This window comes from Mixophyes fleayi, chromosome 9 (genome assembly GCF_038048845.1).
Source record: "Mixophyes fleayi isolate aMixFle1 chromosome 9, aMixFle1.hap1, whole genome shotgun sequence".
NCBI lineage: Eukaryota > Metazoa > Chordata > Amphibia > Anura > Limnodynastidae > Mixophyes > Mixophyes fleayi.
Genome location: NC_134410.1, coordinates 128,914,867 through 128,938,856, shown reverse-complemented (window position 1 = coordinate 128,938,856; position 23,990 = coordinate 128,914,867). Strand labels below are relative to the sequence as shown.

Sequence of the window (23,990 nt, the reverse complement as noted above, 5' to 3'; positions counted from 1 at the left end):
TTACTTTTTTTTTTCCTCGAAATTTACTATATTTCTATAGCAATATTTTCACCAAAAAGATTAGAAATGATCGTCAGGTTTATGAGGAGCCCCGGTCTACACCAATATAACCAATAACGTAATGTATTGCGCTCTCCATCCATACTCCTCAGACGAACCTCACTCGCTTGTATCACACAACCAGGTTCACCAGACGGAAAATCACTGTAGCTTTGGGGGTGGTGTGGGTGTGAGTTGTACTTACAGTGCCTTGAAAAAGTATTCATCCCCTATTAATAAGTATTGATCGCCCTTGGCAGCTGTTTCAGCCAGCAGTCTATACTAACTAAAAACACACAAATGGAGCAATATTTGCCTATTTCAGGGATTAAGGTCAGGGCTCTCAAACACCTATACATTCTTAACCCATTTCATGCTGGGGATTTTTTCACCTGAGCCATGGGTCAAAAACCACATTAAATCTTATTTTATGTTTTTCTGTACTGTGCATTCCCAGAAAGTGACTGTACGCAAATGCAGCTTGGTAGACCTGCGACTTTCTGACACCACTAAAGAGGAAGGAGTGTTGGGCCAAGTACAGCAAAGATGTGTTCTAGCAATTGGGAGTCACAGATATGGCAGATGTAAGTAATGGATGACGATCGGTGTTACCCAGCACCATACCGCTTAGTATTCACACCAAAGTTTTCCACTCTATCTCCTGCCATCTTTCTACAGTATGTTGTTGATGGTGTTTGGAAAATCTGTGTGGGAAATATATGTTTCATCATCAAGCAGTTTTCCTTGCGACCCCCATAAAGGCCCTTTTTGTGATTATTGACCCATGTACATTATCATTCATTGTCGCAGGGGGTCAATCTGATCTAGGCAGAGGGGCTGTAGTTTCGTACTTCTCTCACTTCTGTACGATGTTCGTTGCCTTCACCAATAGTCTTGTACATCTCTATAATCGGATCTCTGGCTTTTTTTCTTTTTGGAAAGTGTCACAGGGAGGAGGGGTATTTGTAGTTACACAAGAATTGACATGGGGTGAACCACTAAACTTCTTGCATGAATTGAGGAGTCAGCCCTGTGAATCTTTTTGCAATAACAGGGAATGAATGTTGTGTAGAAAGTTGTTGTTGTTTTTTTTTTTTTACATAGTTCTTAATGCTTAATGCAAAAAAGTGTTGAATCTTATATCAATCTCTTTCAAACTTAGAATCTGCAGCAACATAATATAAAAATAAGTGTTGGTGCAGAATATGCAGCTTTAATCTTCCCTCGTTCATTAGTACAGAACAATTTACTTTGTATTTTCCTGGCTATTTGTTCTGCAAATGTGGCCTTTCTCTATTTTCCTTTGCAATTCAATAAAATTCAGTGAAGTTTTAATAGTATTGTAACAAGTTTGATGAGAAAATTGACCACACACCTCTGCCCAATGGCTTTACAGGTACATTTACAGTAATTGTGCTATTTGTCATAGGCAAACCAAGGGGAGGGGGGGGGTCCTAGTGCCTGGAAACCCCCTCCAAGCCTGTGGCACTGTATAATTGAGGTGGCTGGACCCTGCCCCCGCTTCACACGGCTCTGCTTAACAGTAGTGCACGCAGCATTGCCCATGTATATTATGGAGATAGGAAGAGTTGGAGAGCAGCCAAGCACTGTCTAGAATTATAGCCACGCCCCCATGCATGCTGGTCACGCCCACTGGTGGCGTGGTGTGGAAACCCCCCTCTACAAATCCTGCATTTGCCCGTTTGTGTTATTCTAAGCACATCATTATATTGTACCTGATGACTGCAGCCCAGATCAGTATAGGCAATCCACGTTTCTCCAGGTAATGTAGGACTACAACTACCAGCAACTGGTAGAGAAGCTGGGAGTTGTAGTCCCATAGTCACCCGCTGATGAGTCAGACTTTGCCGCATACAAATTGGGGTCTTATGCAGAAACCATAAAGAAAGAACGACACGGAGGCGAACACAACTTTTGGACTTGTATTGATAAACGCTCATTTTGTTTACAATTCTAATACCTTTTATTCATCAAGAAAAAAGTCCGATTTTCAATGCTTTTCATTGTTGCCGTTAACGTGTGCAGAAGTGATTCACAGTAAGACTGAGCGGAGCAGAGAGGCGGTTACATGAACAGCGCACGGATATGGCAGTGGCGATAGCGGCCTGGTGCCAAAGTCAGTTTATTAAAGGCAGTACAGGGCAAGGTTTATACCCAGCAACAACCACAGCGCTCCAAGTGAGGCAGGGGCAGCCGTCCGCTGTTTTATCCTGGTCTAGAAGCGTTTGTAACCCAAAGATGATGGTGTCAAGACTGGTCCTGGTGACAATACAAATTCTCTTGTATAAGGCATTATCTTCAACTCTGAAATACACAGTGTACGCCCAAGTGTTCCCCCACAATATACACATTGTATGACCCCAAATATACATTCAACGCATCCTAGCGCTTCTCAAACCTATAATGACGCCACACGCTGTTTATGTCAATGTCATTTTATTGTAAGACACAGCAGGTGGCTTGAAGGGGCCAAAAGCTCACATTGAACTCTTTAGTTTGTTTCCTTAAACGCTTGGGGGTGTTGCCAACCCCTGTCTCGGATGGAAACAATGTTTTTTACAAATAATCTTTTACCTAGATTCCATATTTGATAGTGGGCTTCTCTTCTCTGAATAAAATAACTATACAACATATAATTCTATCCACATTTTAGTAACATATTTATAGATTTCCAATGGTTCTAGCTGATTTAAATGTCCACTCAACGCTGCTCTGCTTCGCCACCTAGTGACAAATCATGGTTATTGCAGGGTACAGATAGAACGAGAATGTTTTCCTGTAGATGTAAACTACATTTTAGCATTGGGATAGCTTTAAATTAGCGACTTAGCCCGGTTACTTAGTCCACTCTTACAATAAGATATTCTAGAGCAGAGACCCAACTACACAAAGATCCGGAAAACACAAAGCTGGATTAAAGTGAAAGTTAATACAAAATTGAAACCAAGGGATAAACTTCCATCAATACAAAAATAGAATTATTTTTTTTTTTACATTGCAGATACAATAATTTTTTTTTTTAACCCTTTCTATAATTTTGTCTTTCAATTTTTATTTTTTTAATATTTTCATTTTTATTTTTTTTTTACAAATCACAAGACATGGAAACCTCTCGGTGCTGGTGAAAAACAACGATCCCCCCAGCGCTCGTTTTAGAATAGCCTTGTCCTACAGCACCTCAAAACAGGTGCACTATCGCCCCAAGCACTCCTTTCCTGTAGCTGAACCTAATATACAAACCCTCACAAAAACAGCTGCTAAGAGGACTGAAACAACCGGGATACACAAGTGCCAAACTTAGTACAAGAATGTTAAAGAACCACCAATGAAGCGTACCAGTTCCATAACTGTATAATCGGTGTGTGCTACTAGAGTTTAAGTGGCTTTGTTGTAGAGCAAGATCAGAGCTGGGGCCGAATTATGTGCCGATTTTGCCAATTGTTAGGAGATAACTTGTAATAGATTGTATGTTGTTCTGCATACTGCAAAATCTAATAGACCTAACTAAATAAAAAAATAATAATTTTAGTGTCCTTAATTAGGAAGGTATGAGATGCAGTCCATTAAAAAAAAAAGACAATTAAATGTAAAGTATTAAAAGAAGCATGTTGGACGTGCTGTGTAAAATTAATTAATGAGAAGATTGGGTTGCAGGAATTAACCTCTTCTAGCAACAAGTCTATATGTATGATTCAGTACTTGAATTAATTATCTATGTTCACTTAGCCCCACTATCCCCTAATAGTATAATCACAGGGACCCCTCCATTCATTAGGTATAATCTTTAGTGGCTGGGGGCCATATGCCCCCCCCCCCTGGTAATCTCCCCACTTGTGTTCATACCCATAGGGCTCATTCTATATGGAACACTGCACAGACAAACAGGTCTTAAGGTAATGCAGCATCGTGGTCACTGATCCCGGTGTCTGTACCGCCTTAGTTTTCACGCTTGCAGAAGTATAACAAGTTTTGGTTCATCGCATGGTTTAATGGGACCAGTCATGATGCCGGCACCAAGAAATGGTTTGCAGAGAATGCTCTGCTAAAAAGCTCATCTGACTGAGCCCTATCAGGAAAGTATCTTAACATTTGGGCATAGTTTATATGCTGAGAAAAAAAATTACTTGTATCCACTTATTTATACTAATTAATGTTTGTGCCTTTGTGGGAGCAGCCTTGTTGCCAGTAATTGGAAATGAAATGCTGACGAGACCTGTAGAGCATCACTGTGTATCGCCTCTTTATTGTATCCCCAAACGCTGATAGAGTTTCTACCACAGGACTGCCGTTAAGGGGTTAATAATATTTTTTTGGCCAGCGGAAATGTACAGAGAGCCTCAAGGGTGAACATTACAAAATAACAAGAGGTCAGTCCTACAAACTTGCGGTCATTGTCCCTGTAGAGATTAGGGCATTCTTCTCATGCACTGTGCTGGTTTTCTGTAGGGAACGAAATGTACCAAGAGAAAATAACCCATTTCTGCTAATTCAGGGGGAAATTATGGGGAGAGCGGTCCACTAGAAAGACACTCAAAGTTCAGCAAATATTCACCTAGAGCCTACAGTATAATAATCTTCCTCTCCACCCTCTTTATGTGATGGAAAATGGCCAGCAGGAAACATGGAAGGGGGGGGGGGGTATCTAGGTCACCTTTTTTGCCATTTAATTCAATAAACCCGTTAAGCGATGCTCTGCAGAACTTGTGTACATGGGTGTGATATGCTGTCACTCTGGGAAATGGACCATGTATCTGGTTGGAAAATGGCAGAACTCTCGCCTCCCCATTATCAGATTTGCCATAAGTGTCAGGTCCGGGATTAAGACTTATTTTACAAGCTATTACACACTAAAAATAGGTCTTACTATCTATCGTGGTTTATGTATAAATGTATTATTATTAGGTCATTGAGCGGAGATACTAACATACTGATAATGGTTAATTAGCTGCTATTAAATTGCCCTTAGTCTATCTTGGTCTGTGTGTGTGTGTGTGTGTGTTAGGGGATTTAGATTGTAAGCTCCAATGGGGCAGGGACTGATGTGAGTGAGTTCTCTGTACAGCGCTGCGGAATTAGTGGTGCTACATAAATAGATGATAATGATGGTGTTGGGATGAACATGCTACAGAATTCCTGAATGATGCTGTGTTGTCTGGCACTGCTGGGAAATATACAGCTAGCCCACAATGAATAGAGAGTAGTGAATTTTACAGAGAGATAATCGTTCTGTATCCTGCTAGACGCCTGGTTCTTTAACTTACTCTCTGAGCGTGAACTTACAGTTTCCAACAAAACAGGAAGAGTCTTATCAAGATCTAATTCTACACAATCCCTCAGCTCGATCAGATCTGACAAACGCTTTAAATTACTCTTCCTAAACATCCTAAGATGCGGCAGAATTTAGGAATCTCCGATTCATTGAGAACATAGATAATGTGACATTGTTGAACCTGGAGCTTTTCTATCCCGCTAATATAATCGCTGCACGCGGACAAAAGCTTGTGCCGAAACTCAAGTGGCCACAAGCATAAGCTTAACTGCTGTCACTCGATTGCAGAGGCGAGGAACGCCCCAGGTTTGATTGGGGTTTCCCACAAATTGCTATAAACCACTACGATAACATCACAGAGGAGGTATTAGAACGGCATTAATAGCGCTTGCGCAGTTGCAGGTGAAGGAAGAAACGGCAGCGGAGGCTTCACAGAAGCGTTGCTTTAGCATTGGCTCAGGTTCTGAGTAACTCGCTCTCACACAGTACAGAAAGCCAAAATGAAGAGGAAAACAAGTTTCTTTGGAAAATATACATATACCATTTATGCTTTACAAGAAAGAGAGAAAAAAAAAAAAGAAAGGCCAGTTAGTTCAACTACGTTTGCACTGACCTACCCTGTACAAAATAAAACATCACTTTCTGAAGGTTCCCTGTGATTCTGTCGACCTTATCTAGTCCAAGAACTGCTCAATCAATGGAGGACAACAGATGGACCCCCCCCCCCCCCTCACTCCCTTTGCTTATTGAAGCATTATTATCCAGCAGTGTGAACAGCCCAACTGAGTAAGCACTTTGGCACTCTGGCTCTCGTTGAGCTTCGGGTAACGTTCATCTGGCCATGGCTGAACTAGGAGAACAAGCTCTGGCTCTAAACCCACTCTTGCCACTGAAACATCAATATATGACCACTGTACATTTTACAAGCCCATGGTTACTCCATTCTCTCTCCATACATCTGATTTGTCCAGGACAACCTTAGACGTTCACAAGGAACCTCTTGGGAGGTAAAGCAGTCCCCCGTTGTTGTACTCTTGATGGTCACATGTCTAAACACAAATGAGGCTTCACGAGTTCTCAAGATATTTTTCAGCAGTTATCAGAAGAACATGGTGAACTGAGATATTACGGAAAATCCACAGGGTGTCTCAAACCTTCACATCTAACTCCCTCTTGCTCCCTTGCCAAACACCTACAAACAATTCAACCTAGACTTCAGCATCGCATATTTAAGTTCTATCCAGCAGTCACAAAATCAAACATTTGCTCGATTTTGACAATCCATTGGAACCTCAAAGTCAGTTTGTTTGTTACAAATCTCTAGAACTCTTTTGGTATATCCCAGGAACTGTAATGTTACACTAACAATTTCTTTTAGTAACGGCAAGCTGAAATACTGCTAGGATTTGCTGCCTCTGTTACTCCTTCCGATGCTGGAGAAGTTAAGTGATTGCTCTGAAGCCCTCTCCAGGCGTAAAGGATTGCAAGAGAGCTTTTGAAAAAACATTGGGAATATCCCTTAAATGTAACTGGAATCCAAAGTATCTCATCTATTATCAAATTTTACTTTTTTTAAAGAGGCAGCAAATCCAAGGCTGTGAGTTTGTACATTTAAAATTATTCCTTTTAGTGCCTTGATCCAAAGAGACTTAATACAAAATAACCAGTTACCCCCAATGGTTCTAAAATCAGTTTTTTCGACATCTATACCACAGGATAATAGTCTATTTCAATTGCCAAAATTCCTCGTCATACAAGGGTATGAGGGGCTAGACTGAGCTATGATTGGTCTTTGATAATCGTGGCCTAACGTCAGATATGATAACTACCCATTATACTTCTTCGACTGTGGAAAAAACATCTATTGCAGCAACTGTGATATGGATCTTCTCTAAGCTTGTTCAGAAGATTTACAACGATTTCTTCACTCCACGATGACCCGGCTGAGGACACAAAGGATCAGAAAACTCTTCCACCGTCCTTAGGCATCACACATGTAGAAACAAAACAAAAACAATGATACATTCACCCTCCGAGATCTGTGCGGATTCTTTTGTTTCAGACACCGGGGCCAGATGGACCCACCAAAGCCAAACAACAAACACAGCGACTGAAGCTTCAGCAGCGACAACCAAGCCGTCTGGTGAAAGACGGAAAATGGCGAGCCCAGCCTGAACGCCCAGACATTCGTCACTGTTCGTGTCGCGAAGCCCGGTCTGAGCTCCGTAGATGTGACGTAGGATGGGGGTAAGGGGGGTCCTGGACGTTTTCTGCAAGTGTAGAGGGACCAAAGTGTCTCTGAGGGCTTCCTATGAGGAGTCCAATACCCTCGGCACATGATCTAAAGATCTCACTCCTCTTAAGTCATTTGATGAGGCGCCTCCAACATCTCCATTAAAAAGGTGTCAATCGGTGTGTCTCCTATTAGCTTGAAGAAGAAGAGGTGTTCCAGACATTTGAGGCCAATGGATCGGAGGGCAGGGAGTCGTAACAGAAGCTTTGCAAACCTGTTATATATAAAAAAAAAGGGGGGGGAGAGAGACAAATCAGTGACATGTCAAATGGGAGAACTAGACCTTGTCTATCTGATCAATCAATTGTGGCAGCAAATCTAACCAGTGTTCCACCTGAAAGGAATTGTAGCAGGAGTTATTGAGCATGCTTGGACTTGTAGTTCATAACTGGAGAACTATTGGTTGCCTTTGGGTGTATGTTGTATTTGTTTCAGCAGTGGTATTGTTAAATGGAGACTGTCGCACTATAAACAAGACCTGTGTATGTTAAAAAAAAAACCCTGACATTTTAGAGACTGTGGTAGGTTTATCCCGTACAAATACTAGGAATGTTATTATGTAGGTTTAACATAGCTGCCATTGCCTGATACAAATGGACCTGATATGTCAAAGTTCTGTATTCCAGAGAAACAGGGGGAGGCTAGGAAAAGTCTCATTAATTGTTAACCACGTCTCATGGGATGCGAGACTTATTTTGTTTCCCGTCATCACGCAATCTACGTGGTCAAGGGGGAGGGGGGGAGGGGAGGGGGGTCAATAAACCAAATCTTTTTACAGGTTGGAGAGGGGCCAAGAAAAGGGTAATTTATGCTGAGCTGTTGAGAACAGAAGTCCAAGCGCCAGGAAAAACAAGGCTTTCTGAACGCCGGCCAGGAAGTGCAACTTTAAAATTTAAACTAAAACATATGATGGCCGGGGGAAGGGAACCTAACTCCTTCACTGCTGTGGCCTACTTTTCTTCCAGAGTTCTCCTGGAGGACACGGGGTGAATCAGAGGAGAGTTTGAGGCTCTTAAAGAGGAATGAAAATAAGAATAAATATTTTACTCATTAGTATGTCGCTCTTAATAAGATTAATGCTAAAGATGGCAACTCAAATTATGTACATGAAAGCGCACACTTAGACATGCACCAGAACTCCGCAGTAGACTGTTTATTGCTCCTACTGTTCCCCTCCCACCTCCTCCTAACAGCTTGTCATTTAATTACTTGGTTTAGTCTTTTTATAACATGCAAGTGTCACTGTTATTACTGCTGCCAAACGCATAGTAACATATTAACGATAACAAGACATGTTCCATGTTGTCACATACAGGTACAGGAGCTACACGCTGGCTATGCACAGTGATAATAATGGTCATCTCTCTGCTTCCTCCAACATGTCGAATAATGATCCTATCCATTGCAATGTGCTCTTTATAAAGCTTTGGCCATCTTGGGTCGACATGGGGCACTTGCACTCAGCACTTGCGGCCAGCTTTAGTTTTTTTGGATAACTGTTCTTTCTCCCTTTCTGATAACATGGTTTACCGCTGCTCCTCACAGTAACTGCAGAAGGAGGGGGCCTGTATATAGGACGTTTATCGCCGAGCAGCAGCAAGCTTTAGTAAAAGATCTTGTGCTGTCAACAAATAGACATAAAATATGGTTTCTTTTTGGAGAACACATTTGTTTTGTGATATGTACGTAGAAGTTTGTGTATATCTGAATTTCAAAACCAAAGTATGTGTGTGACCCTTAACCCTCTCCCTAGTGGGCGCGGATGACTTTCCTGTCTATCCCCCATGATTTAGAGACCAATTAGACCCCTGTGAGCTGAGGTGCTTGTCGCTATGTATTACGTTAATCTATAGCTTTAACGGGAAGCAGCCGGAAGTCCATACAATCCTCTGGGATTTGGGCAGATTCATTGGAAAATGAGTAACACTGGAAACTCAGATGTAAGAAGACTGAGAAAACATTTTGACTTATTAAGGTATGAAGGATATGTGAGAAACGTGTTTATCTCTTGTGTGATCCCGGCCGTCTAGCAGCAGAAACTGTGTAATTACTGGAGCTGCTAATGGAAGAGTATATTCTACGCAATCCAAGGTAGACATACAAAGATCTGTGCCGGGCCCATGGTATATATATATATATGTATATGTCCTATACTACTATTAGGATTAGGGAGCTCTCTAGCTGTAGAACTACAAAACCCACCAGGACATTACAGCTGGAGAATAAGGAGCTTTACAACGTGTTGATTTGAATGGATAAATAAAAGCATATTTCCAGGCCATCCACAAGTGCCACCTTGGCACATCCAGATCACTCATTCCCAAATGCCCCCACCTGCCCCTCACTTGCTCCACAATTCCACTACATGCCCTCAGACTTGCAACACTCAAACCCCCACAATCCATTAGATGCCCCTTGCCCATTAGGCCTCCCCACTTGCCCCTGACATGTCTCTCGGGCCTCCCCACATGCCTCTTACATGCCCAACAGACATCATTGCTAGCAGCTGCCTGTTGCCCACCTACTATCCTACAAGTACTGACTCACTGTCTTTAGTCTAATTTATCATCAGCCAGGGAACAATCCTTACAGCAGGGTGGTCACAACGGAGATGGGAACAGTTCGGGTCGCCCCGCCGGGCCACAGAACATACATCGCGTGCGCTCTACTTCCAGAAAACCTCTTATATTTATATGGGGCATTACATATTTGTAGCAAGTTATAATTTGTGCAGTGTTACAATGTTCCATCTCCTGTATTCCGATCTCTCTGCAGCCGTGACAGAAACTTAAAGGAGATGTCAACTCGGCTATTGTTGTTTTACACTTATATCTTTCATTCGATAACGAGGATTCACAAACATTTTTATTCTGTTTTTCCACGAAAACAATACATGAATTTTTCTGAAGAACCAAGGGTTAAACTCCTTTGTTTCAACAATGTAGGTAAGTAACGTAGTATTAGTTGCCTGCCAAGTTCTAATGTAGCGAATAGGAAGGGAGTGAGCTCAGACTGCCATCTTTTCACACTGAATTGATACTTGTTGGATGGAATATCCAGTGATTTAGGAAGCCGTGAATGCAAGCAGAAAAGTTTGACATTAATTAGCAAATTATCTTCTTAATAACTGGGAATTTACATTTTCAATAAAACGATTGTATGGAATTCACTTTGAACCAGTGACAGCAAGAGACCGAGAATAGAACTTTATGAGCCAAAAATACTAAACCTGGTCAGGATATCCTGCCGTGCATACTGTCCGTGGCCAGAAATACATATTTACAGGTCCCAATAAAACCAGCGAGAGAGCGGAACCTTCAGTCACTTGTGCGCTGTTTATTTTCTACACAAAGGAAAGTTACTCACCTCCCAGGCTGCTCGGGATATTTGTGTTTGCAGTACGCTTCCAACGACGCATAGACCTTCTCACGCAGGGCCTCCACTTCCGAGGGGTTCGAGAGACCCTTAGAGTCTGAAGGGGAACAGATAGCGTCAGTCTTGCTTACTCTACTCGGATATCTTATTACTTTGTTTCCTCTAAATGATGGAAGGCGGCATAATCACAATTCCTAATGACACCTTCAAATATAGTATATCATAATATAAACATGATGCAAATTGTTTATTGGCTATTAGTGAAACACAAAAAAAAAACCGTTGCTCCTGTCCTTATAACTACCTCAAACCTTTGGTCCCTTGTAGCCCCAAACCTGGGGCAACTAGGCAGTAATATGGTCAGCTATTTTTTGGGGACTGTGTTAAGTGTATGGAAAACTAGAAAGAATTCAGGAAAAGTATTTTTTGTGGTTATAGCGATGTTTCCCTATCTGAAAAAATACAATTAGAAGTGAAGACATTATTCCCTGCGACAACAACACAGTAAGCGCACAGTATGGGCAACACGGTGGCTCAGTGGTTAGCACATCTGCCTTACAGCACTGGGGTCATGAGTTCAATTCCTGACCATGGCCTTATATGTGTGGAGTTTGTATGTTCTCCCCGTGTTTGCGTGGGATTGCTCCGGGTGCTCCGGTTTCCTCCCACACTCCAAAAACATACTGGTAGGTTAATTGGCTGCTAACATATTGACCCTAGTCTCTCCCTCTCTGTGTGTGTGTGTGTGTATGTGTGTGTGTTAGGGAATTTAGACTGTAAGCTCCAGCGGGGCAGGGACTGATGTGAATGAGTTCTCTGTACAGCGCTGCGGAATTAGTGGCGCTATATAAATAGATGATGATGACGATATAGTTCCGACCATTATTGTGGCAACGACTTATGGTCATGAAGTGGGTTATACCATATTACCCGATATCGGGTAATTATCCGTTAAATGGCAATGTGTGTGACCCTGATAATAGCCTATTTAGATCACTGTCAGTGATATAGTGATCTACAGGCCAAAAACTACCTCTCACAGTTATACGTTATGATTGTTACACTGTTTAACACAGGAGTTTGAGCTTCTCGCCACAATATGAGTAAGTTAAACATATTTACCTACTATCTTCCTTTTTGGAACAATTCTGTGATAGAACAGAGTATTTTACCTGATCCCACCCAGAACTCGTACTCTCTCCCTCTCTAGATTGTAAGCTCTGAGGAGCAGCTAATTCTGCAGCCCTTTAAGGTAAAAAAAATACAGCAACTTGGGCCTCACCGGGGTTGAAGAGGACAATCGCTCGTAAGCAGCCGAGCTCGGTCTTGTCCATCTGCATATCTCGCATTTTGGAGACCAATTCTGTGAGAACTCTGAAGAGAAGGACACAATGTGCTCAGTATTCCACAATACAGTGCAAGTCGCTCAATATAACCAGAGAAATAGACTTATATTGTCACAGGCACTAAGGCGTGATCAAGCTAGAACAAGATTACATTTATATTACAGTTTATTACGTTCTCGTCTCTCGTAGAGGAATCTACAATATATAACGGGACATAAAAATGAGCTTCCTGAAATAAATAAGTGTAAAACTACTTATAGTGGGAGATTTCAATTAGAAAAATAACTTGTGAGGTGTCTCCGGAACAGCCGTGGAAACACCTCGCACATATTTTGTTTACTGCAATATCCGCTGAGTGTTGCTCACGCCCCATAGAGGTGCGAGCAAACATCAGGGTATATTTTTACCGTTCCTGAGAACATCGCAGCTAATTAAATCTCCCCCTAATGATCATTTTGATTTATATAAACAACGCGGTGTTACATTGTATTTGTTGTAAGACATAAGACAGGTCCCTAAATACTGAATATCTGGTGGGGTGTTGTTTGCCTTCCATAAATGGCAAAGGACATCCGGGATATCCAGTGACCTGAATTGCAGGTGTTTCTCTGTACCTTCCTGGTTATACCCGCCCCGGACATGGGCATTGCAGGGAGAGTAGCTACACATTAGGCCACATTAAAAAGAATACCCCATCTATTGTATTATTATTTTCTCTTCAACTTTTCTGTGTCAAGTCAGAGCTTTTCCTGAGCTCAGAAGACATTCTGTCAATGTGACATTATATTGAAAACAATTAATGTTTTGTGTGCATAAAACAACGCTAGTACTGTTCTGTCAGCAGGGAAATATTTCATTATTTCATCAGATAAAACTATACGCTAGTTCCCTCATCTTTTGCCATATGTGAAAATCTATGATAAAATAAAGTGGAAATAGAATCAGAAACAGATTTTAAAGCGAGCTGCTCTTTTACGAAATGCCAGGAAATGTTATTTTATTCCGATCTCTGTGCTCAACTTTTTCCATGATGACAATTTTACTTTATTCTCAGCTGAGCAAGAGTGAAATGTACAGTAACTCCAGTTAGCGGTGTAGAAAAGGTGCTGTAGCCCCCAGCAACCAATCAGATGTGTGCTTTCATTTTGTAAACTACTAGAAAAATGATAGAATCTGATTGGTTACTACTGGTTACAGCACCTTTACTTGCACAGCTACCTGTGCAATGATCATTCCGCTCTCTCCATCTCAGTGGCAACAGCCAAGCTGCCTTCTTAGTCAGCAGCTTGTTTACTAGAAAGAATTTTTATTTAACAGCACCCGCTACAGATATTGAACAGCTGTAGCCTCTGAGTGCAGTATCAATGGAACGTCAACACCACAAATAATTGTTAGCTATGCTTTTAGTTTAATGTCCTGCAAAAAGTTTTAAAAACATAGTTGTTGAGTATGATAAAGAACAATCGCTAACCGGTCAAAGATGGCTCCAACGCCTGCACTATGCGCACTGTTTCTGTGTACATGCAGTCCAGTAGCGAGAAGGATTCCATCTTTAACGGCTATTGACCGATGGGAAAAGGAGGCGATGAGGAGCTCGTTCCAACCTGTGGAGAAATCAAAGTTTCGTCAGCCGGAAGCTACTGACATGGAGAATGAACAAAGCATGTGCACAGTTACTTATTTAGGACGTATTCACTCAAAATCCAAAGGGCAGCACCAAATCTAAATACGCCCGGCTGACAGCGCCAATACTTTCGGTCGTTCACTTGAGAATATGTGCTGTGCGAGCCCTGGGACAACATTTTGCGGACATATATTCTGGGAAGATGAGCTCGAGGATGGCGCCATTATCACATCACTGCTTTCTCAGGGGACCCACAGCTGCTTGGCCCCAATGTGGCAGTTTTCTCACTGAGTCACACCAAGGCATTTATAAGTGACTTACACCTTCCCGGGAAGAACGTAAAGTTTGGAAATGAAGCTTCTTATTCAGACAAGACGGACTCGGATGATGACTAATCCAAGTGTTTTGTTTTTAAGACGGTATGAAAGGAAAGGAGGTGACTTCTGCCCCCTCAGCTCTCGCTCTTCCCTTAAGCTGTGTTTCATCTCTTTCTTAGCGGACGCATGAGTGGAGACGGCCGCACTGTTAGCGAGATGTTGGGCTGTTAATGTTTCATGTGCGGGAAAATCCCCAGAGCCCATTCCTGGCTCTCAATAATACATGAAGTCGCTGGTTAAAATACTGCAGAGAAGTTATTTAGAGCTGTGGGTAGAAGATACAGGGACTGGATGCCGAGGCTCAGCCCGGATTATAAGGAAGCAGTGGCTGTAGGGAAATGCTTTTCTGATTTAAAGTGTCCCAAGCCCCCCACGGAGGCAGACATTTTTCTGTAGCCTATCACTGTAGCAGCTCACTGAGAACCTGTGACATCACTGTGTGTTACAGTGATGTCACCGTGTCCTTGTGACTTAATAGGCTGTGTTTCCATGAACATTGGTTCAGAGTACAAGATGACTGCCCGCGTAATTTGCTGCGCAGGTGTAAATGCGTGAGGAAGCTCCTTCTGAGCGCACACTCACCTGCTCGAAGCAGTATGACTTGGTCGTCCAGCGGCAGTTCTGAGAAGTGAGGGATTCTTTTAGCCCATTCAACCAACGTGAAAAGCTGCTTGTCCGCTGCTTGGCAGATATTGGTGACTGGGTCGCTGGGCTGGAGAGAAGAAAGCGATTATAGTTACCAGCGGAACAGAGATAACTCTGAGCGAGTCAATTTAAGCACGGTACAATATTTACAGAACAACCAAGGGACATATTGCATAATCATTTATAGTGGCACTTGTGTTTATCAAAATTTTACTTCAATGTCCACTTATCGTCTTTACAATGTTGAGGCAGAACCAAGAATTAAGAGAACGCATACTAACAACTTACTAGGAACCGGTGATATTCGTAAGATACTTTGTGAACCAGGACATAATAGCTCAGTGATGTCACTGGTTGCTAGTAATGTGATAGGCTGCATTCTCAGTAATGTTACTGGCTGCTAGTGACTGGATAGGCTGCATTCTCAGTGATGTCACTGGTTCCTAGTGACTGGATAGGCTGCATTCTCAGTGATGTCACTGGTTCCTAGTGACTGGATAGGCTGCATTCTCAGTGATGTCACTGGTTCCTAGTAATGTGATAGGCTGCATTCTCAGTGATGTCACTGGTTCCTTGTAATGTGATAGGCTGCATTCTCAGTGATGTCACTGGTTCCTTGTAATGTGATAGGCTGCATTCTCAGTGATGTCACTGGTTCCTTGTAATGTGATAGGCTGCATTCTCAGTGATGTCACTGGTTCCTTGTAATGTGATAGGCTGCATTCTCAGTGATGTCACTGGTTCCTTGTAATGTGATAGGCTGCATTCTCAGTGATGTCACTGGTTCCTTGTAATGTGATAGGCTGCATTCTCAGTGATGTCACTGGTTCCTAGTAATGTGATAGGCTGCATTCTCAGTGAAACATGCAGAAATATAACATTATATATAATTACGGTATTTCAAACTTGTGACACTGGGGACTGGTAGTGTAAATCCTGTATAGTATATCACACTTGTTATTGTTCATGTCTTTAAAGAAAGTTAATTGTATCAATGTTCATATTATATTCGTATCATAGAGTTGAACTGGGAATACTTGCAGATAATAACCTACACTTATAGTATCTGGCATCACTCCATAATCATGTACGAGTATAGAATAATGTTACTTACAGAGTTGGGCGAGAGGCCCATGTTGGCCTCGATGTAAGTTTCGGTCTTTGGCTCTACCGCCAGCTCGGCTTCCAGGATTTTCTCTACCGGCATGTCCTCGTTGGCGCTGCTGGTGCATTCTACCTCGTTCTCGCTCCGTTCCTTCCCCCGCTGCCTCTCCTCCTGCACCGCTGCGGAACAACATTGGAGAGCGTGAGGATTGTAGTACGGACAGAATCATAACTATACATCAATATACGTCACCCAATCGTAGAGTAGCTGTGTAATTCATTGCAACCAATCAAAGCCTGTCATTTATCTAGTGCAGTTTAGACATCTGAGTGTTTGCTGTGAGATACAGAACTCTCCCCTGCTGCACTATGCATGTGTGTATCTCATATATATATATATATATATATATATATATATATATATATATATATATATATATATAATTTATTACACACACATTCACTCACGAAAGAAACTGACATTTAGTGGACGTCTACCAGCAGTATTTTTGATGATAATGTTCCTGCGTTGGGGACTAGCCGGTGTCTATTGCAGCTTGTGGACAGCTTAATACAGCATTATTTTTAAGCACAAAAAAACCAAAATCCTCAAATGCATGTTTCTATATATAAATTTACTTTACAAATATATATTAAAGTTTCAGGTCCTGATCAGAGCTGAGGATATTTGAAATAAGCCGATGATTGAGTGGGAAACAGTTTTCCTAATCACGTCAGATTCCTGCCAGTAACAAATGCTCGGAGCCCGAGACAGATATTGCAGGATCTGAGCTCTATTAGTGAGTGTCACATGATGGTAAATAGAACTCATTATCCTGTCCTATAAAGTACAACCTAAGATGAATGGATTAAAAGAAGAGAATCCTCAAAATGCAATGCTGTGCACAAGTAACTATAACTGAACAGTCCAGTATGCTTCATTAAAACATAAAAAATTGCAATAAAAAATAAAATTACTAAGTTACATTTAGGTTTAATTTTAATGCAAGTTTTAAAAATGTATTTGGAGGAGAGAGAAATGGAAGGTATGTACATTTTACAAATGTATTCCACTGTATCCCGGCCAATGTGGATGAAGTGTCGAATTTACAGCCGTGTTTTATAAAACATCACATGAATATGGTATAGAGAAATCCCGCTGATATCGGTGCTCCCTTTGTGGCGGTGGTTGTGAAAGACACAGATCTGATGAGAGGTTGGTGAGGATGGTAGTTCAACTTTGCAGAGAAACTGTTCTCTATTCCTGCACTAGAAACATCTCTGCCACTAAATGTGTCCCATCCCTACCGTTATACGGCACGGCAGAGTTTTGTGGCGCCTTCTAAATAAACAATGGTGACGATGTATACAGCGCTGGTGTGGGCAAAATGATCTCTGAGGATATTCAAACCCGTAACCGGTTTATTCACCGTTAATATCTTGTTCAGTGAGCATCTTTGTTGCGTTACATACTGGAGGAAGTGTGTGTAATTGTATTTCATATTGTTCGTTGTAGCATATGCTGTGAATGTTGTTGATGTCGAGACGCACGCGAGCTAAAGGCTGTTCACTTCTCGCACACATGAGCCATGGGAAAGTACCTTCGCTGGCTGTTTTTCTGGAGACAATCGGCGAATTCCAGTCTTTCCAAATTATTTAACATGATTACATTTTTTTGGGGGGAATTGAGGTTTGTTTTTTTTTTGTTTTTTTTTCTGGTGGGAAATCGGCTGCCAAAGTTCACGGCGTGTTAGGATTGGGAAAGTCACTGAGAGCAAACAGCTTTATTCCAAAACACTACATCCTGGCTCCGTACCATGCGGAATCGCTGGTGGCTCACTGATAATAATTTCATCATCCGTCTGCCTTGTAGCACAGAGTCTGTTTAAAAATGATTATATATATATATATATATATATATATATATATATATATATATATATATATATATATAATCTCATCATCATCATCATCATCATCATCATTTATTTATATAGCGCCACTAATTCCGCAGCGCTGTACAGAGAACTCATTCACATCAGTCCCTGCCCCATTGGAGCTTACAGTCTAAATTCCCTAATATATACACACACTCACACAAAGACAGACAGAGAGGGAGACAGACAGAGACTGGGGTCAATTTTTGATTGCAGCCAATTAACCTACCAGTATGTTTTTGGAGTGTGGGAGGAAACCGGAGCACCCGGAGGAAACCCACGCAAACACAGGGAGAACATACAAACTCCACACAGATAAGGCCATGGTCGGGAATCGAACTCATGACCCCAGTGCTGTGAGGCAGATGTGCTAACCACTAGGCCACTGTGCTGCCCATATATATATATTTATATATATATAAATAAAATATATATATATATATAAATAAAATATATAGCTGGGTGTTACTGAATAATAAGTGAAGTGGGTATATTTATACTGCAGTTAATGCCCCTGAACCACTGTCGCCCCCCTAGAACATATTCCGTTGCTGAATCCGCCACCATACTACCCCCTGGACTGTAAGTGCTTGTTATCACAGGAGTGAAACGCGATCACATTTGACATGCAATGTCACTGGTGTTTAATGCAACACCAGTGGGTAATCAGCCTAACTGTAATTTTAGATCTTTGACCTTTAGCCGATCGAATGAACATGTGAGATATGTGAGTAGATTTACTAAACATTCTAAAAGGAGAAGTGAAGGTGTTGCCTATAGCAACCAATCAGATTCTAGCTATCATTTACCAAGGACATTCTACAAAATAATAGCAACCAATTAGATTATAGCTTTGTGCAACACCTCCACTAAGGTAAAATGTTAACCATACAACCAGCATATCATATATATCTATATATAAGTGCACTTACTCATATTTGTTCTATGACTAAGCACTATTGACCCTGTGATGTTTATGATCATTATTATTTGCAATGTAAAAAGCCAGACAGACTGTGTACAAATAGCGGTGGAATGACCCCGGTACATCGCGCAGCGCTGTCGGAGACTATATTGCCCGAATTGTTGTAGAAACCTGGATGACTGTAATTGCTGCCACTTGTATATGATCACTAGAATTCCCTGAACACTGTGTTCTATAATATATTAATATTTCACAGAGAATATGGAATGATATCGGCCAGGTCTACGTTTTAATCGTCAAAACGACACAATGCCGCCTGCTTCTCGGCCCGGCATCTGCAGTGCACAGGAAAGGGAAGAGGGGTAATACTGGGGGGAAGGGGAAGTGAGGGGGCTGAATACGATATAGGAGAGGGGGGGACATCCACATCATTACTAGTCTGTTTTATATGATATAATACACCAATCCCAGAAACTTGCCAGAGCTAAAAGATAGGAGCAGAGAAAGTATTTTTCCTGAGCGCATCTCACTTTCCGTCAGTAAGTAACACTGAACCTAAAGAAACTGATAACAGAGGACAATAGCGTGGTGTAAGTTAGTTAACTAGAGTTTCTACCTGGTGAAATACATTAAATTCTGTTACGTAACTTTGTCTGGGGAATTTTATATCAACTGGGAGTAATCCAAGAGAGGGTAAACGATTTACTCAGATGTACCCCTTCAATGACTCCTTAATACAGTATAATATTACCCGCCAGTGGCTGCAGTGTGTACCAGACTTAGTATGTTATATATCTGTATCAACTGACGACCCCTTCCTGCGGGGATACATTGGGTGGGCCATATCTCCTACCATCTGTAATGGGCTAATCCGGATAAAGCAAGTGCCTTGCTGTGGAGCGGGCATAGTCACGCCACGTTCACACCTCCAAAGCGCTAGGCCGCTCCCATCCCCTCTCTCCTTCCTTGAGAAGGACTTTGTGATGACGGCACCTGCTCACCGTGTTGAACTTCCCGGGAGTCGGGACAAAGGAGCTTAAATCAGGATAGTTGGGAGGTATGAGGTTAGTAACCTGCACCTTTCCAGCTGTTGTAAAACTTTAAGTCCCAGCATCCCTTGGCAGCCAGTATGCATGCTGGGACCGGTAGCTCCACATCAGCTGGAAGCCTGCATTACGTCTCCATCACAAACTGTCCCACGTGAAAGCAGACGCGAATTGTTGTCCATTCACAGTGTAATTACCTGCGACCTTTGATGTAAATAATAAATCGCTTAGTAATGACCCAAATTAACCTAAAATATTCATAAAATGCCTCCCCTTTCAGTGTTGGGCCCTTGGCGGTCGCCCCTCTTGCACAGCCCTAGTTACGGCTCTGGGACAACATTTCCTCCTCTACTATACAAACACATTGATACATATATCTTTATACAGCTACATTTAAGGATCCCCCTCTGTCACACTGAACTGGGACAGCGTAAACTTTGTTCAACTTTGAGCGCGGCGGTGAGGTTGCTGCAGTCTCTTCCTCTACACTCTGGCAGTGTCTCCGTAGACACGAGAGGAATGTGACGGGGGCACGGCCTTGGAACTCGGCCACCTTGAACGGAACATTGAGATCCTGCTGCTGGTTATAGGAATGGGAAGGGAATTCCTTGCAGATGCTTCCTCACAGGGGTCCCGTCAGGAATTAGCCTTGTTACATTGTCACAGACCCCTCATGTTAGATCCTTGCTGCAGGCCCAGGAGCTGTGACAGGCTTGTCACTGGTTCTGGCTGAAGGTCCATTAGAACGTAAACACAGAGGGATCTGTTCACTGATCCCCGGAAGTTGCTTAATTACAGAGTTCCATGCCCCCTCCCAACGTTTAAATTATCCTGTTACGCAGCAACACCCATGACATGCACTGGAGAATAATAAGATGAAAGATTCAGGAGCAGATCCAAAGCATAGGTCCATCCTTCTAAAACTGGTTCTGCACAGTGAACCCCCCCCAATCCCTTGTCTACAGCTATGCTCTCAAATCAGAGTGGGGTCTCTTATGAGCATACACAATGCAGCACCGGCCTCAGAGGGTAGCGTGACCTGTCTTACTAGCCCCCTTCCCCCTCTCACCTTTGGGCCCTGTAGCAGTTGCCCACCACACATTATATAGGAAACACAAGGATAATAGGAATTTTCTGATTTAATAACCACAGATGGATTTATATACATACATAGGATCTCACTCCCCCTCTCTCCGCTCCCTGACAACCACCACAACGTACCCTACCCCCACCTATATCACACACTGATGCACCCTCACAACCGTCCCCATCTCCACTCACTCCTCTGTAGAGTAACCCGGATACACTGTCCCCAGGGTGTATCTGGCTGCGCTTTCACTGTTACTGGAACCACTCCCTTGTATGAAATGTATGTGTAGAAAAGACTTTGGACTTACAAACCTTTAGCCAATGTGGGGAGTATATATAACTGTATCTGCAGAGTGGGGTGAGCTCCCCTGACACTGCTCAGAACGTTGTATTCTGCTTGGAAACCACCCAGATTTACAGCCAGGAAGAGGATTCTTTCACAGCTGAATTGTAGATTATTTTCTTTTTTAGCTGATACCTTTTTCTGACTCTCCAGCTCACAAAGTCTCATGCTAGTGACACAGAGTAACCGCAGAGTAGAAAGGAAAGAGTCAGCGATTTATATCCTTCTCCAGAGAGTGTATCCAACACCCCCACCCACACAAGCCCTAGAGATTGTGGTCAGTTTGTGAACCGCTAGAGAAAACCAGCAGCCCCACGACAGCGTGAACCGCTTCCTCTTTCAGATCTACACTTCCTCTCCCTCTGTCGCTGCTGTACGTCAAGGAGAAGCATCACCAGGGGTCTGCCAGTGACCTCACCGTGGAGTGTGACAAGCTTCATATGACTGCCTGGTAATCACTACTACACAACAAAGGTCTGTGTTTCATCATCGTCGGCCCTCCACAGCAGACAAACCACAGTCACCAGCCAAAAACAAGCGGGACCCCTCTAAACCCAACAGATGGCTCAGTACAGATACAGTTAGACAGAGTGCAGTTAAGCAGCAGTTCTGGACTGTCTCCCTTATCGCTGTCCCCCAATCAGTCTCTCAGTTTGTACTCAGACTCCACCCATTAGAATGACACCGATAGAAATCTGGAGTAGAGTGAATGCCACTGGGCATTTGCCTTGGCAGAGTGGCATGTACCTAAGGAAATTATTAGTTTAGACGGGAGAAAAAAAGGCTCATTGAGTAGCACGTGGCTGTCAGCGACAGATGGATAGCGCGGGGCTTTACGGTTAGTGGAATGCCGCAGTACAACGCCAGTTTTCATCACAGAACTCTGGTTACTGTGGCAGACAAATATGGTGGTTTGTGGAGTTTTATTGCTGGGTAAATAATTGCAGGGCCTGTGAAAGTGGAACTCGCTAAAGCACCAGGATGTATTTACATAAATTAGTGTTTATCAGGTGCTGCTGAGATTATAGTCTGGTCTCCCAGCATGGCACCACTGCTCCATGTGAGAGCAGCCTCCCTGTTAGGACACCAGCTGCTTGGTGTATCGATCTGGGGAGAATGGTGTTGGGTTAGAATTCCTAGGAGACATTGCCGGTACTGCTTGTGACCCCATCCTAATTCTGTGACCTACCCAACCTGTCTGACCCACCCCCATATACAACCCAGTCCCCCAACTCCCGCCTTCTAATATCTGAAGGGCTTAACCCATAGGTCACTCAGATTCTGTGGTGCGGTAATAACGATATTACCACAATGTTATTATAAAGGGTCTCCACACAGTAATATTATATAGGGACCCCTCATCTCACACCGTAATGTTATTAAATAGGGTCCCTTCGTCCCACACAGTATTGTTATTATATAGGGTCCCTCACCATACACAGTAATGTTATTATATAGGGTCCCCTCACCATACTCAGTAATGTTATTATATAGGGTCCCCTCACCATACTCAGTATTGTTATTATATAGGGTCCCTCACCATACACAGTAATGTTATTATATAGGGTCCCCTCACCATACTCAGTAATGTTATTATATAGGGTCCCCTCTTACAACATTACTGGTCTCAGATTCCCAGTAAAGCTTGTACAGATATCATTGGCTCTATGTCACATGGTAATGGTCACAAATACAAAAAAAAAGTTGTTAGAACCAATTTCAGAACTGATATTGTTTATAATAATAATTTCTATACTATATACTAATTTCCTATAAACCACCAACATAATTCAGAGTAAACATAAAAGATGAATAAAATCCCTTCAGCAAGTTCCCAGTGTGACGGCAGAAACTTTTCTGGCGGAGAAATCAGTTGTAAGACAGGAAATTGCTGGTATAAATGTATGGGGGCCGTGAACCCGCATCTTATGACAAAAGAAGTCTGTACTAAACAAGGTTACACTGGTTCACACAGAGGAATAGCTGCCTGTCTGGAGTCTGGGACAAGGTCATTATAGAGTATAATCTACAAGAACTAACTCTTGTCTGTTTAACCCCTTATTGTTGGATGAACAGACCCCCCTGATGGTCAAATAAAAATCTAATCACACAAATAGGTCATGTTCAGAGCTCTATCCATGCGGTGTGGACCTCCTCAGTGTATATAATAACGATAACGTCTAATAAAGGAGCCTGGGGCTATAGCCTGGAGAAAACAAATCTGCAATTCTGCTATAAATGTATAGAACATGTGACTTAATATATAGATTAACAAAAACATCCAGCAACGGGACCTCGCGGACATTGCGCACATTTCCCGCTAGCAGGCTGGTGGCTGTATTTTCACCTGTGTGTTTTTCTGATAGTTGTATGCACAATACGTTTGCATCACACATAAAGCGCATTACTGCTCTATTTTAGCCACACCCACTTTTGACAACAACCTCCCCCTACCCAAAACAATTCCCACCCCCAACAATTCAGCACTAAGATCACAACATGAAATGAAAATAAAAACACTCAAATGCGGCTTTAGATTCAGCGCAAATTTGTTTTC

The 23,990-nt window shown here is 42.4% G+C and overlaps 1 protein-coding gene and 1 long non-coding RNA gene across 4 annotated transcripts in view; one reads left to right on the top strand and one right to left on the bottom strand.

Annotated features, from left to right (window-relative positions):
* LOC142101331 (uncharacterized) overlaps positions 1 to 23,990 on the top strand; it is a 133,253-nt gene that overhangs the window by 86,551 nt on the left and 22,712 nt on the right. The window lies entirely within an intron of this gene.
* RXRA (retinoid X receptor alpha) overlaps positions 1,969 to 23,990 on the bottom strand; it is a 263,947-nt gene continuing 241,925 nt past the window's right edge. For all 3 annotated transcript variants that reach the window (XM_075185729.1, XM_075185730.1, XM_075185731.1), the window contains 6 exons: positions 16,104 to 16,273; positions 14,927 to 15,056; positions 13,815 to 13,947; positions 12,280 to 12,371; positions 10,989 to 11,094; positions 1,969 to 7,836 (listed from right to left, as the gene is read on the bottom strand). In XM_075185729.1, the coding sequence (XP_075041830.1) occupies positions 7,689 to 7,836; positions 10,989 to 11,094; positions 12,280 to 12,371; positions 13,815 to 13,947; positions 14,927 to 15,056; positions 16,104 to 16,273 (779 nt within the window). In that variant the 3' untranslated portion in view covers positions 1,969 to 7,688. The remainder of the gene's footprint in view (positions 7,837 to 10,988; positions 11,095 to 12,279; positions 12,372 to 13,814; positions 13,948 to 14,926; positions 15,057 to 16,103; positions 16,274 to 23,990) is intronic.